Source organism: Myotis yumanensis, unplaced genomic scaffold (genome assembly GCF_028538775.1).
Source record: "Myotis yumanensis isolate MYYU_CA2020_CCGP unplaced genomic scaffold, mMyoYum1.0.hap1 SCAF_12, whole genome shotgun sequence".
Classification (NCBI taxonomy): Eukaryota; Metazoa; Chordata; class Mammalia; order Chiroptera; family Vespertilionidae; genus Myotis; species Myotis yumanensis.
In genome coordinates this window covers 29,772,220-29,788,159 of record NW_027223763.1, presented here as the reverse complement: position 1 = coordinate 29,788,159, position 15,940 = coordinate 29,772,220, and the positions used below count along the sequence as shown (strand labels likewise).

Genomic DNA, 15,940 nt, shown 5'->3' with positions numbered 1-15,940 from the left:
TGAGGAAGAAGTCCCTCTTCCTGTGATCCCAGACGTTTATGTACTCTGTGCCACAGGTAGGACTGGATGCAAACTGCTTCACCAGCTCTCAGTGGTGCTGTTGTAGCTGATAGAACTAGATTTATCCCTCAAGTTTCTTGTCCTTATACTTAATACTGTCCTGTAGTCCCTGTTGTGCTCTTGAGTGGAGGTGGGTTTAATTCTTTTAGTGATCACTTGAGGGACTGCAGAGCCTTTGGGTCAGGAAGCACCAAAGTGGAAAGAGGCTGCCCTCTAGTGGTCAGATCAGGCATGGCCAGAGGTTGACAAAAGTTGACAAAGGATAGCAGGGCTATAGTCTCAGAAAGCCAGCTAGCCCCTCTACTTTTGGCCTTTAAAATTAAGCCCCCCTTTTAAAGCCATTAAAATTTATTCTTTACCTGTAGGCAATTAAAACTTTCATAGCATAATGGTTGTCAGGGCCAAGGCTGTGACACACAAATCTTGACTTGACCCATGGTGGCCTTGGTAAATGATGGCCAACTGGAGGCCACTTTGTATTTCTTGTCTTAAGCTTCTTCCTGCTAAAATGATAGACAGCAAGCAGAACTCAAGTGAAGATTGTGTGTAAAAATTCTGCTTCAGAGCCTCAGACTGTTGACTAAAATACTCATTGCCAAGATATCGAACACAGGCTATTTTGAGAAGGGGGAGTAGACCAGGGTTTTCTGGATGAAGGTGAGCTAGGAGATGGACTTGCCTGAGAACCACTAGCTCTTCAACTGTTCCATGAGTGGGTGTGATGGGTGAGGAGTCTCAGATTGGAGCCCGGAAATGCCAACAGGATTATGAGGGCTTTGGGGGCTTGTAAAAGGCTGATCATCCCAGCAAAAGGCAGAGATGGACAAAGAACTGGATTGCAGGAAGGGAGAAGAACTGAAAGCATAAAGTGTGTCTCACATCTTCTGCTGTTAAAGACATAGCAAGTCAAAGTTTATTCATTTTACATTTCAAAAGCCAACCTAAAGCCCCAAATAATGGGGCAGAGCTCACCCTGCCCCTGCCCCACTAGCATCAATGTTTTAGTTTTTGGCTCAACAACAGGCACAGAATTCACCTGATAAAGCTTCTGGGCTCAGCATGTCATCTTCCCCAGCTTGTAACCTCTGGCCTGTAGGTTTCCACTGACTACCCATACTCTTAGTTTCAAATTCAGAAACATCTACAGGGTTATTCTGTATGTAGAAACAGACAAGGGGTTAGTAAGACAGATTCTCTTCCAGCCTCAAAGAAAAGTGAGGGGCACATTAAGATGTCTGCACTTGGAACTGAAGGATAGAGGCTTGTCCCTGAGAGAGGAGCTGGGGCCCAGGCAAGGCTGCCTGTGGCTATGGAGAGGCTAGCATGGAGAGGCTAGCATGGACAGGTCCAGGGAGTGGGTTCTGATATCTGCAGGATGATCTAGCAGAAGCTCCTCCAACCCCTGAGAACCTAGCACAGGCTCTTGAGCTGCCCCCACCACCCCATACTGGATTTGCTCTAAGACACCACTGTCCTCTCAGGGGCCTCAGACAGCCTATGGCAGGCCAGGTATAGCTGCAGCTGGTTCCTCAGACTCTGGATGCACTTGGACTTCAGAACCATGATTTCATCCAACTGGGTGACAAAATCTTCAAAATCCTGAGACAGGAAACAAAGGACAAATGGTGCTGTTGCTGGCCCTCTCCCAGACCTGCTTTTCTCTTGCAGGAAAACTTCAGCGCCCAGGTCCTCCAGCTGTAAAACCTGCAGCAGTTACTATGGCACAGGGTGGGTCCCACTTCTCTGCATTTGGGACACTTTCTATGTAGACGTATTTTTCAGGGTAGGGGGTGTTTTTGTAGAAGTACTTCTAGTCTGCATGTGGCTCACTGTTACTGTCACAAGGAGGGCCCCAAATAAGCTGCTGGGAAGGCAGAACGGTGAAGGATAGAGGCGAGAAGCATTTTAGCCTGGGAATGGGGAGTGTAGCACCATCCCCCACCTGTCCTTGTACTCCCTGAAGCTATCCCAGAGGAGTGGCAAGAGGAGGCCCAAAGCCTCAACAATGGTTAGCGTGTGGCGCAGACCCTTACCCCACACCTAACCACAGCAAACAAAGCTGACCATCATACTACTACAGACTAATTGCCAACAGCCCCTGAGTGTCCAGCCAAGCCCACTTACGTTAGGAGCCAGCTGGCTCATCAGTGTCTCCTCTTTGAAGCCCAACTCGGCCATTTCATCCAGCTGTTCCTGGTGTGCTCGGATGACCACCTGCCTGGGAACACCAGAGGGGATGCTGTGAACCTCTGGGCCTCCCATCTCTCCTGGGTAGCTTTTAGGAGCTGAGCCCCATTTCCAAGCCAGGAGCTGGCTCTGCCCAAAGTGGTCAAGGCTCTGACCAGGACCAACTCACCCAACCTCCCCCCGCCCCACCTGTTTGTTCTCAGGACTTGTCAAGAAACTAGGAAATACCAGTGAGATACTGGTAGAGTCTGGGGCTTCTGGAACTGTCCCCTACCTCTCCAGGTACACTAAGGGTGCTGCTTCTAGAGAGGAGCTGCCCACAGCTTCTCCGCAGAAAGGGTCAAGGCAGTGCCACTCCAGCTGGCACACTTGGCACAAGGTAGAGCCTGCTGTCATTCCTACTTCTGAGAGGTCCAGGACCAAAGCGAGGGTATTTGACCTGGAAGCCAGGAGATCTGCCTTTTGTCAGACCCTACCGATGGGCAGAGACCACAGAGACAACAAGATTATCTACCCAGGAGAGGCAGGCCCCCCCTCATCTGATTCCTCTGTCCACAGCCCTGGCCTGATCATCAGTGAGTAGCAGACAGACAGCTAGCCTAGGTAACAGGAGCCCCAACAAAGGGCTGTAGCCTCATAAAGGAAGTATTTGTTCATCCTGCCCTCCAGCTCTGAGGCTTCTGATACTGTGAGGGGGTCTGCTAGATCCTCCACCTCCTTTCTTTCACATCCCCTAAGGCTGCTGTCTCATCTCTGCTGCACCATCCACACACAGCCCCACCCTCATTTTTATTTTCCCTGTCTTGGGAGGTACCCAACCTTAGCTTTGAGGACACAACACCACAGCTAATGGGTTGCTGGGCAACACTTCTGGGAACACAGACCCAACAGAATGAAGAGGATGCTGACCTCACCAGAGGTCATAGGCCTGCTTATGGGGACAGCTCCTCCCTTCTCACATCTCAGTTTTCTCAGGCAGAGGCCTATCCTGGTAGGCCTGCCCCAACGTTTTATTCATATCAGATGCATCTAGACCAGCGGTTCTCAACCTGTGAGTCGCGACCCTTTGGGGGTCGAACGACCCTTTCACAGGGGTTGCCTAAGACCATCAGAAAACACATATATAATTACCTATTGTTTTTGTGATTAATCACTATGCTTTAATTATGTTCAATTTGTAACAATGAAAATACATCCTGCATATCAGATATTTACATTATGATTCATAACAGTAGCAAAATTACAGTTATGAAGTAGCAACGAAAATAATTTTATGGTTGGGGGTCACCACAACATGAGGAACTGTACTAAAGGGTCGCGGCATTAGGAAGGTTGAGAACCACTGATCTAGAGCGATTTCCTTGAAAAGCTGATCAAAGCCTTTCTCTAGTTGCAGTAGAGCTGACACAGCTAACCATAGCCATTCCCAAAATAGGTAAAACATTAAACTGGGCTGGGAGAGGGGTGCCAAAGGAGTTCAAGTCTCATGGAGAGAGTCCAACTTACTGTGCGTGCCCCAGGGTGGGCTGATGCAGTGTCCCGGCAGTCTTGGGAGAGCAGCTGGGAACCAGGGGAGAGCCTGGCCTTGCTAAGCACCTTTGGATTGGCCTATGTTTGAGCCAAGCAATGTCCTCATTGTAACAGGGCAACTTGATGGAGTCTATGGACAAATCCAGCTCCTGCCAACTGAGCCCTGCCAGATGCTTTCTCTCCTGAACCCAGGGCTGGTCAGCCACATCACTGCTTCCTGTTTGTGGGGTGGGTGCAGGCTCACAGTGGGGTCTTCCTGCATGTATGGTGGGGAAGAGCTCTCCTGAGAAACCCTGGGAACTGTTCAGTTCTGTCTCAGCACTGGCATCATACTGTTCACTAGCCATGTGCTTCAGGGAAAAAAGTGCAGTCTCTCTGCTCTGGTTGCTCTCTCCCAGGTCAGCCTCCCTGTTGGGCAGCTTGTCAGGTGGGTACTGTCGGATGGGTGATGGGGACAGGGCTGGCAGATCAGCACCAGGCTTATTGTCAGGGGGAGATGATGAGAGCCACAGGTGCCCACTTGTCAAAGACACTGGCAAGACTACCTCTTGATCAACAGATGGCACTGTGTGGCCCACAGATGGCCCCTCTGTGCCCTCGAGACTGTGTGTAGCCCCATCCTGGGCTGGCTGGTTCAAGGGAGGAGGGCCCTCATCGTCGGGGTTCTCCAGGAGGGACACAGTGAGGGGAGCCATCAGCCCAGAAGCATATTCAGAGCACATGCCCAATTCCTCCTGAGAGTCTTCTCCTTGGAAAGGATGAGTGGTTTTCACTGTTCTGGTTGCCACATTTAGGTTGCCTTCACCGAGTTCCTTCAGAGGTGTGCCGACTGTGTCTCTTTGGTCTGGGGATCCAGCAACAGCAATGAGGGATAGTGAGGAAGTGAAATCCTCTTCCTTCAGGGATGGTGAGCTGCCCTCAGCCTGCCCAGGAACTTCACTTCTGAGGGCATCCTGTTTGAAATCCGAGGCTGAGCCACTGCCTCTTTTCTGGTTATAAACAAAGTCTACCTGTGAGCAGTAAGGCTTCTCTGCCAGTATGTCTCTGGGAGAAGGCCCTGAGGAGGTAGAGTCCTCTTGTTTGCTCCAGTCCAAGGGCACTTTACTTGGGCTGTGGCCAGGATCACCTGCTGCTCTTCTGTGGCTTGTGGGATTCCTGGCATACATCCAGCTTCCGGTTAGATCCTTCTCATCACCATCTAACCTGGGGCTAAAAAGCAGACTCTGCTGCCTTTCAGCCACCTGCTCCTCAGGACCTTGTTCTCTCTGATGAAGGAAGAAGGAGCCTTCGCTATTCTCCAGGGTGTTTCTGTGCTTCGTGGTCCTCTGACTGGAGACATGTGAGAAAGAATCTTCACTGAAATCGCTGTCATCAGGGTCCTCAGCTTGGGCTCCATCATGACTCTCAGAAGAAGAGTGCAAGGGAGGAGGGGTCTCATTCTGGAGCTGCCCCTCTTGGGGCCTGTACTGGCATAAAAGCCTTTCCAGTGGTTGGTACTTTAACTTCTGTTGGAGGAGAGGTGGCTGCTGGAACTGCTGGTGATAAAAGCGCAAATGTTCCTCCCTCTCCTTCTGATGTGGAGGGATGTTGGTCCAAGCTTCAGAGGCAGGCCTAGCAAGCGTGTCCTCCTTGCTGCCCTGGCTGTACTCTGCTAAGTGGTGGACATTGCCAAAGGAGAGCTCAACCCGTGACACAAGCTGCTTCTGCACTGGCTGCACAGTCTGCACTTTCTTGCACTTGTTGGTCAGCTTACCATGCACCAGGTCTTGTCCTGGGCCAGGGGCCCTGCTGCCGCACCCAAGCGCAGTTTTGTGGCCGTTCTGATTTTTCTCAGAGCACAATGAAGCTGATTCTTCTTCCTTTTTTTTGGCTGACTGTCCAGACTGCACAGTTCCTTTGATAGGGCTAGTCTGAATGACCCACTCTTGAGGACTCCCTCTGGAACTACCCTTCTTACCAGGGACTTTAGGAGCAGAAGTAAAAGGGATGTTGGGTGGGTGGCTGGCCAGAGGATGGGCCTTCCCTCTTGTGGAGCCAGGTGCCACCATGAGTGACTGCTGAAGCCCCAGCTTGACTTTTTTGGGAGAACACTTATCCCCTGATAGGGCCACAGGGGAGCTCTGAATTCGTTTTGGAGAAGAGTTTCCAGATGTCCGATTTCGACTGGCAGCTGAAGTGCAACATTTGATGCCTTTCTTTAGTTCTTTGACCCTGTAAAGGACCATTTTATGTTAAATGGGATTCTTCATGTTCTATAATTCCTTTTCTACAACTTTCAGGGAAACAAAACCAAAGCAAAGTATTACAAGGACTGGGAGCCCTCTTTACTTGAACAAAAAAGATCAATGTTTTCTCTAAGGATATAAACATGCACCCAACATTCCATAATCATAAGTTTTAGAAATCACCACAGTCCCATGTCACTGACAGGCCAGAGGAGCTAGTGTCAGAACTTCACTACATCCGTGCAGGGCCCACTCCACGCTTCCTGGAGGTGGGCCAACTCAGGAGCTTCATGTCTCCCACTCACCCAGTCACTATTCCACAAACTGGGCCCTCTTTTCCTGAAAACCACCTACTTTCAGGCTTCTGAGAAAACGAGTTCCCTCAAACCTGCTGGACACTTCAGGAAGCAAAAGCCTTATGGAAATAAGCAGGCTTGTGCTAATACCAATAAGGGAAAATGACCTGTCTATTCCCAGGGTTTCTCAACCTTAGCACCAGTGGTATTTGGGGCCAGGAAATTCTCTGTTGGGGGCGCTGTCCTGTGCACTGTGGGATGTTTAATAGCGTGGTTGGCCTCCACCCACTTCATGCCAGTAGCACTTCTCCCCCAGTACGACAATCAAAACGGCCTCCAGACGTTGTCAAATGTTCCCAGGGAGGCAAAAATCGCCCCCAGACAGAGAAATAGAAAACCATGCTCTATTCCACACAGAAATTCAGGAGAACATAGAAACATCCAGAATTAGCTCTCTGCTAGGATTCAGTTGCCAAGATTAAAGTCTCTTACTTTGTGATACTTAACACAAAAACTGTAACAATTAGGAATTACAAGGAGACTTTAGGTAAAAATGTAACTCTCCGGGTGATTGGTTTGTAGATTAAAATCCCCTAAGAGGGAGCAGTACTTCTGCCTGGGGGGTCCTGGAAAATGTCTTTTCCATTGCTTTGATTTTAATACAATCCTCAATGGGGGCTAAATGACCCCTCTGACCATTTCTGAAAACCAAGACAGTAAATCTGACACTGAAACTTGATTTAAATATTCCTTTTAGTCTGAGAAGCAAGGCTAGCAGATAACACAGCTAAGCAAAGAGATGTAGCAAGACATGAATTGTGTCCATGGATGGGCCTTTGCTTAGGTGTTGCAGTAGGGCATGCATACAAAGAATGGGCTGGCAGGTGCCACAGCAAGTCTAAATGGTTCCAAATTACTTCTTGTTATTCAAATTTGAGCTATTTTAGTTTCATTAAGAGAGAAACCACAATTTCTCCTAAGAAATATTTCTAGAAACCTTAGTGCCAGAAGGAATCCTACAGGTAATTTGGTCATCGATGCTGAATGCTTCCAGTATACTCTGCCTGTGACCAGAGTCACTCCTGTCACAGAGCTCTCTTCTGATATACCTGTTGGGGTCCAGCTGGAACTTTATTTTTGGACGCTTAGCAACATTTTTCTAGTATGTGGAGAGGTGAAAATTTTAAATCAGAGAGGGGAAATTTTAAGCAATAAAATCATCCTCATTCTATGTGTGCATAGATTAATACCTAAAATTAGGCCTCATTTGAGCATCTAAAACAAATGGCTTTCATATTTATTTTCAATAATTTATCAGACTACTTTGAATGGGAGAGATTGTTTTTATTGTACTTTTTCTATTCTTTTTCTTTTTCACCAAAATTATTCAAATAATCTCTCAATTGTACTCAGTACATCCCCTATGATAAAGGATTATTTCCATCTTCCTTCACTGAGCACTGGGAGGAATGTGTTCCTAATGATGAAGTTCAAGCAATTGATATGATGTCTATGATTTGGGGACTGGGTGGGGTTATGAAACAAGATCAGCTTAGAGTTCATAATTGTTGAAGCTGGGTAATGAACACGAGGCGGAAAAGAACTTCAAATCATAGTGGTTTTATGGAAACAATTTGGATCATCATGCATCTTCTATCTGATCTCAGTTTGTGAAGTAGCCACTTTCTTCTAGCAGGGCTAATGTGCTGGCATTAGGAAAACCATGTAATAAAAGAAACCTCCTTCAGGAAACTTATTTGGGGGACCTACTAATATCAATAGTTAACATACACTGAGTCCTCACTACTGGGCATGGTGCTAAGCTCTTCATACATATTACCTCATTGGTTCCACTTAACTGCTATGTGAGGTAGGTGCTATTATTTCCTTTTGGAAGGAAATGGGGCTCAGAGAAATTGAAATCTTGTCCCAGGCCACTCAGGAGCTAGTGGCAGAGGCAGGGTATTGGCCCAGACAGTATGACGCTAGAGCCCAGTGTTGTAACCACTTTGTAAATGGTCTCTCCTATTTAAATGAGATAAAGTACACAGAAGGCCCCTCTCAAGCCCTGACACCCAGGAGGAGTGCCTCCTTTCATACACAGATATTTATTGTGCATCTATTAGGTAGCAAGTATTGTCCGGGAAGCAGAGATATAGTGGAGAAAAAGGTAGATAAGGTTCCTTCCTGTTTTCATGGAACTTAAATGATAGCTCATCTTTTCTTTTCAATGAGTTTCATAAAATGCCCTGGATACTAAGATTCTTCAACAGTACTAAAATAACAGGTTTCCCTCAAATAGTTTGTTAGTCTGGAGACAACTCCTGCGAGACCATAGAGGAGGATGTGAGACAGGACCAGGCAGCAAAGAAGCCAGAGGAGAGGATGGTAATGAGAGCACCTTCACCTCCCACAGGAAACACATGTCCACAGGTAAGAGGCACTAGGTCTGCCAACAGCTCCTGCCCTTCTCTAGGCCTCAGTTTATCCTCCTATAACGTCTGGGTTGGTTTCTTCTAAGTGCTTCTGCCTTGACAAGTAATATGTATTATGTCTCTTATAATTAGGGTTAGAGGCTAGTGGGAAGATTCTATTCCAGAAAAATATTTCATCTCCCATTAGCCATTTAAAAGCTACTGAACAAGGGAATGTGTCACCTTCCTCTTGTCACAGTCACATTTGTAAAATGCCAGGGCCTAGCAGATCACATTTTTCAAATGACCAAGTGCACAATCCCTAATGGACCTCAAGGTCAGATTTCTGTGTGTGCATCACACACACACACACACACACACACACAGGCACGCACGCATGTGCGCATGACCTGCCGCCTGAGAAGGACTCACCGGTCAGCATAGCGCAGGGTGTTCAGTGTGTGTTCAGTGGCCACGTGGCTGGGTGAGATGTTGGCGATCATGCAGGTTTTGGCATTGCCGATGAAGGAGTCTTTCAGGACCTGTCCAAAGCAGAAGGTAGGCCAATGACGTCACCTAACAAAGGGCACACTGACTATTGTATGTAGGACAGGGGCCAGTTCCCCTGTCTACAAAAAGGCAATTTATAGAAGAAACACAAATAATAAATACAAAAAAAGGTACTCACTTCACATTAATCAAAGAAATGCAAACAGCCCGGCCAGTGTTGCTCAGTGGTTGAGCTTCAACCTATGAACAAGGAGTTCACAGTTGATTCCGGGTCAGGGCACATGCCCAGGTTGCTCAATCCCCAGTAGGGGGTGTGCAGGAGGCAGCCAATCAATGATTCTAATCATTGATGTTTCTATCTTTCCCTCTCCCTTCCTCTCTGAAATAAAAAAATATATTTTTAAAAAAAATTTAATAAAAAAGCAAACAAACCATTATAAAAACGAATATTCTTTTCAACCATGAGATTAAAAAAGACTCATGATACCCTGCCTTCTGAGGGCCTAGAGAAATGGGCTCTCATAAACTGCCCATGTACTGTGTACCGTGAACTGGTACAAGCATTTGGGAGAGCAGTTTGGCAATAGTATGAAAATGTAAAAAATGCACACACTGGTTTGGCAAATCTAAGAGTTTATAAAGAGAACAAACTAGATAACTGTAAACTCAATACAATACAACCATTCAAAATAATTATGTATATCTGTACTTACACAGAAAGACCTAAAACTATTATAGAAGAAAAAAGGTATGATTCCATTACTCTATAGGTGGATCTTTTTTGTTGTTAATCCTCACCGGAGGAAATTTTTTCTGTTGATTTTTACAGAGAGGGGAAGGGAAGGGGAGAGACAGAGAAAAATTGATGTGAGAGAGAGACATCGATAGGTTGCCTCCTGCATGCACCCTGACTGGGCCTGCAACCGAGGTATGTACCCTTGACCGGAATTGAACCCACAACCTGTCAGGCCTCAGGGCCGATGCTCTAACCACTGAGCGACTGGCTAGGGATACAGGTGGATCTTCATATACAAGCGCAGAGAGATGCCTGGGAGGATGTTTACCAAAATGCAGTGGTGCCCTAACCGGTTTGGCTCAGTGGATAGAGCGTCGGCCTGCAGACTCAAGGGTCCCAGGTTTGATTCCAGTCAAGGGCATGTGCCTTGGTTGCGGGCACATACTCAGTAGGGAGTATGCAGGAGGCAGCTGATCAATGTTTCTCCTCATCGGTGTTTCTGACTCTCTATCCCTCTCCCTTCCTCTCTGTGAAAAACCAATCCTATCTAATAATAGAGAAACATGGTAATTAACCGTAACTTCGCTACCCTTCCCATTGGCTAATCAGCGAGATACGCAAATTAACTGCCAACAAAGATGGCGGCCGGTAGCCACGCAGCTGAAGCGAACATGAGGCCTGCTTGCTCCAGTGACGGAGGAAGCCAGGGTTCCCCGCCTGCCGCAGCCCAGCTCTGAGCTCCAGATGCAACAATGTTACAATTATAGAAGCTAAACAAACCCAGAAACCTGCTTTCAGACGCCAGCGGGCTCAGAGCTTAGAGCGCTAGTGATGGCAACAGAGTTTCAATTATAGAAACTAAACAAACCCAGATACCTGCTTTCAGCCAGCCACAGCCTCAGAGCTGGAGCCGGCTCTCAGCTCTAGTGACAGCTATAGAAGGTAAATAAATCCCAAAAAAAGAAAAAAAGAGAGGCTGGGAGCTTCAGTCTCTCGCCAGCCTGAAAATGGCCCTCAGCCCCTCACCCAGACTGGCCAGGCACCCCAATGGGGAACCCCACCCTGGAGGGGGTGTGACCAGCTGCAAACAGCCATCAGCCCGTCATCCAGGCTGACCAGGCACCCAAGAGGGACCCCCACCCTGATCCGGATCACCCTTCAGGGCAAACCAGCCGGCCCCCACCCGTAAACCAGGCCTCTATCCTATATAGTAAAAGGGTAATATGCAAACTGACCCTAACAGCAGAAGGACTGGGAATGACTGGTCACTATGACACACACTGACCACCAGGGGGCAGATGCTCGATGCAGGAGCTGCCCTCTGGTGGTCAGGGCACTCTCACATGGGAGGAGCTCTGCTCAGCCACAAGCCAGGCTGATGGCTGCCAGTACAGCGGTGGTGGTGGGAGCCTCTCCTGCCTCCTCAGCAGTGCTAAGGATGTCCGACTGCAGTTTAGGCCTGCTCCCTGCTGGCAAGTGGACATCCCCCGAGGGCTGCCGGGCTGCCAGAGGGATGTCTGATTGCCATCTTAGGCCCAATCCCCCCGGGGAGCGGGCCTAAGCCAGCAGGTGGTCATCCCCTGAGGGGTCCCAGACTGTGAGAGGGCACAGGCCGGGCTGAGGAACCCTCCCTCCCCTCCCCCGAGTGCACAAATTTTTGTGCACTGGGCCTCTAGTAAAATATATTTTTAAAAAAACACAAGAAAACAAACAAACAAACAAAAACCAAAATGCAGCGGTGACTGTCACTGGGAGGTGGGATTTTCTGGTACCCTTCCCTGTCTTCTTTGTACTTATATGTACTGTTTGAATTATTATTATTATTTTAATTAAATAGGAACACAGTTTCTGGGATGAGGACTAATCACCTTTAAGAAGGGTTTCCTAGGTCCCTGGCTGAAATGTTTGGTAAGACACAATCGAATCCAAAATCACCAACTCTGCCTGCTAAGTAGCTATGTTATTACAGGGTCTGCTCCAGCCCCTGTGGAGCTGCTAGTCTAGTTGAAACTTCTCCCTGAACACAACAATCGTCACCTCGACCGCCCTCTACCTAGTCTGCCCTCTAGTGTGCAGGACTCGGTGAAGAAAGGAACCAGGGGCACCCACACTGTCTCACAAGTGATTGTACCAGGCAGACTCCTCCATGGGCCATCTTCTGCAGCAATTACAGATGCTGTCTTATTGGTGTTTTCTGTTAATAAGTCTGAAGCACATTTTTCATGACAGAAAAAAAAGCAGAAAAAATTACCTATATATAGTTCTACCACTCAGAATAATCAGTTAACAAATGCACAATTTTTCTGTATAGTTTCTTCTCATTTCATATTTTAAATTACAGATCTTGATCGTCTTTTCTATCAGTACAGGTGAAAAATCTATCATTCTTTTTAACTGCAGCCATTAGTTTTTGTATTGAAATACTGGTCTAAGTCTTACAGCTAAGAAAGTACCCCTAAATCAACAAGGTTTCTTTACTTTAGAAATAAGCAGAAAGCTGATGGATGATGGCCAAAAGAGCTTTGCTGCCCCCATGGGACCCTGACTACCTCACCCTAAGTTTCTATGCCTGAGTATGCTCCCCTCTCCTCCTATACATGAGAACTCCTGTAAGGAACATGACTCCTCCTCTCCCCACCCCTGCCATGCTTAGCATCATGCCTTACAGGCAGTGGATGCTCTGCTGAATGAACAGATGAAGGAACAAATGAGAATCAGAACAAATTCAAAACTCACATTTAACATTACCTGAGTTAATTTGCTTTGCCGGAAGGGAGTATGGGTGTGTTCCTGATCCAGTGCTCGGATACATTCCTTCAGCTGCAAACAAGAAGCAATCAAATATTGTATGTGATGAGAGATTAACAAATCAGATTTTTCTTATATCCAAAAGAAAGGCAATTCTCCCAAAAAAGTCAAATGTCCTGGTAGTTTCCTGTTCAACAAGAAATATAAAGCTAGACTGGGAAACATTGTGCTAGTTGTGCCTAGGTAAGGGTCCCCAACATAAAAGCAGTAAGTAGCCCTGATAGCATGGAACAGACAAACCCACAGACCTTCCCACAGGTCCTGAGTCTAAGCTTATATAGTGGCAGTTCTGGCTTGCAAGCTGCCTCTCTCTCCCCACACTCCTCCTAACTGCAGAAGCATCTAGAGAAAATATCTATACCACTCCCTCCCTCTTCCCCGCTCACACGTACACTCCTATAATTGTAGCCTCAAGTGTCGATTAAAATATAAGTTGTCTCGCCAAAACCGGTTTGGCTCAGTGGAGAGAGCGTCGGCCTGCGGACTCAGGGGTCCCGGGTTCGATTCCAGTCAAGGGCATGTGCCTGGGTTGCAGGCGCATCCCCAGTGGGGGATGTGCAGGAGGCGGCTGATTGATGTTACTCTCTCATCGATGTTTCTGGCTCTCTATCTCTCTCCCTTCCTCTCTGTGAAAAATCAATAAAATATATTTAAAAAAAATATATAAGTTGTCTGAATGGGGCAGGAAAAATTCTGGGGTCAGAGCTGGAAAGGAACTGAGAACACCTATGTCTACCTCCTCATTTTAAAAAAGCAGGGACTGTGGCCTAAAGGTAAGAGCAAGTCACTTGCTCCTGGGACTAGCCCATCAGAGAAGTGCTCACAGGATATCACTAGTGCCAGCAGAGACCTGGATATGCATACCTCTAGGGGCAACAGATAGAGCAAAGGTGGGGAACAAGATAAGGGAGGAGAGATCTATTTCTGAGTCATGCATCGAGGCTAAAAGGCAGTAAATGAAAAGGAAGGGAGGCAAGAGAATGGAAGGAATCCCTTGGAAGTGCCAGTGCTGGGAGTTCACCAAGAACAGGTAAGTAGCTTTGTTATGGCTGCTCTTGGTTGCAACCATAGATGCCTGCAGCTAACCCCTCTCTATCAAAGAAGCTGCAGGGTATAAGAAAGTATAAGGGAGTTTCAATGTCCCCTTTTATTGCAAATCAATTCAATATCCCCAAACTTTAGCACTGGGAAGAATCTTCAGAATGGATGAACAGATAACCAAACCATGCCCCTGAGTTCCACCTGCCCCTTAAATATTCAAGTCTAAGTGTGGCCACCAAGCCCTATGAGTCTTTGGGAAATGGAAAGTAGATTTTACTAAACACTAAGGCTATCCAAGGAAAATAAGAAAGAAACAAGGGGCACCTTTGTGCATCTCACAGAATACAAGCTTTTTACCCTGTTCTAAATGGCTTGTTCCCAGGCCCCTTTACATGCTATAGCCCATGTGAGAGGCAGAGTCAAGCCCCAAAGGGTTGTATGATTTCATAGATACTCCTTCCCAGTTTATAGTTGATTCCTGGACCATAGTTTAAAAATTTGTTTTAAATTGATTTTTAGAGAGAGAGAGGAAGGGAGAGGGATAGAAAGAAACAAACATCGAGGAGAGAGGATCATCATCCATCAGCTACCTCCTGCACACTCCCTACTGGGGAGCGAGCCCACAAACTGGGCATGTGCCCTGACCAGGAATCGAATCAGGGACCTCTTGTTCCTGTGTCTGCTCAACCGCTGAGCCACACTGGCTGGATGGACCATAGTTTTAAATATGAGAACCACAGATTTCTAGCTAGAGACTGTGGACCCTTGGCTATTTACTTAATCCATCTGAGCCTCAGAATCCTGAACAGAGTTGTGAAGACTAAACTGACTAGCATATAGTAAGTGCTTAAAATGTATTGGTTCTGGGGTTCCTTGGAGAAATGGTTGACTTCATTAGGGCTAGGAAAGTACAAGGTAAGAGTGTGACATCTTGTAGTACCAAAAGGCAAGAAGATGCTCAAATAATGATGGGGCATGTCAAAAGGATACAGGAGCCAATTTGAAAAAATTCCCAATAGTCAAATCTGGGACAATTTGAACAACAAAATAAATAATGATAAAAATGGATTATAATCTAGCAATAAAAAAATCCATTTACTGTTGTAAGTAATCTATCTATATATAAAAGGCTAATATGCCAAGTGTCTGACCATCCGACCAGTCGCTATGATGTGCACTGACCACCAGGGAGCAGACACTCAACGCAGGAGCTGCTGTGATGCGCACTGGCCATTTACAGAGAAACAGCACTGTGGACCTGGCGCCCACAAAGCAACACTCGGCTTCCCCCAAGTGGGACACAGGCCCCACCATCACCCCAGAGTGACACCCACCAAATTGCAGCTAACGCCTAGACCCCATGGTGCAAAATGTGGCCCACAGCCCAGCCCAGCCCGAAAATGGTGGCTGTGGGTGCTGGGTAATGACGTCACATAGCAACGCCCAGCTTCCTCTCCCTAACGACTAGCCTTCTTGGAGTTTCTTCACAGAAGTCCTGGAGTAGGTAGATAGGAGACTCGGTGGAATCCTATTTTCTTTTCATTAGCCAGAAAATGGAGATTTAGAAAACTTAGAAACTTGACCCGACTGAAAAGAAGTAAGAAATGGTGGACCTTGAAAATGACTTCAGGTTTTCTCACTGTGCAGAGTATAGTCAAACACTGCTGCAGTTAAATATTTTACCCTTTTTCTCCTTTCATGATCTATAATAATAATCTGTTTCATGTTGATATTTACTGCTGTGTTGCTGACAATTACCTGAAAGAGAAGTTGGGGTGCTTCACTGGGTTGGAAAAAGTTTAGCTAAATCAGAAAGCAGGTCTAATTAAGCAAATTTATTCTATATCTATAAAAGGCTAAGCTGACTTGCACATGGGCGATACATATAAAGCTCTCGCTGGAGCCAATCGCACGCATGTGTCTTGATCTGTCAATGTCGATCGTGAAATAGGTTGACACTTCTATTATAGAGAAGGGACAAATAGCGATATTAAAATATTTCTTCTAATTAATTTCCTTTCAATGTGCATGAATTTGTGCACCAGGCCACTAGTATAATAAATAAATTGGAAATAATAGCTCTTTCTTACTGCAAATCCAACTAATGAATGTAGAAAGAATAATGGGAATAGA

At 46.6% G+C, this 15,940-nt stretch overlaps 1 protein-coding gene across 1 annotated transcript in view; it reads right to left on the bottom strand.

Annotated features, from left to right (window-relative positions):
• KIF24 (kinesin family member 24) overlaps positions 1–15,940 on the bottom strand; it is an 82,865-nt gene that overhangs the window by 10,442 nt on the left and 56,483 nt on the right. The window contains exons 9-13 of the mRNA XM_070431329.1: positions 12,707–12,778; positions 9,145–9,254; positions 3,754–5,988; positions 2,185–2,278; positions 420–1,659 (exon numbers count right to left, since the gene is read on the bottom strand). Coding sequence (XP_070287430.1) covers positions 1,519–1,659; positions 2,185–2,278; positions 3,754–5,988; positions 9,145–9,254; positions 12,707–12,778 — 2,652 coding nt within the window. The 3' untranslated portion in view covers positions 420–1,518. The remainder of the gene's footprint in view (positions 1–419; positions 1,660–2,184; positions 2,279–3,753; positions 5,989–9,144; positions 9,255–12,706; positions 12,779–15,940) is intronic.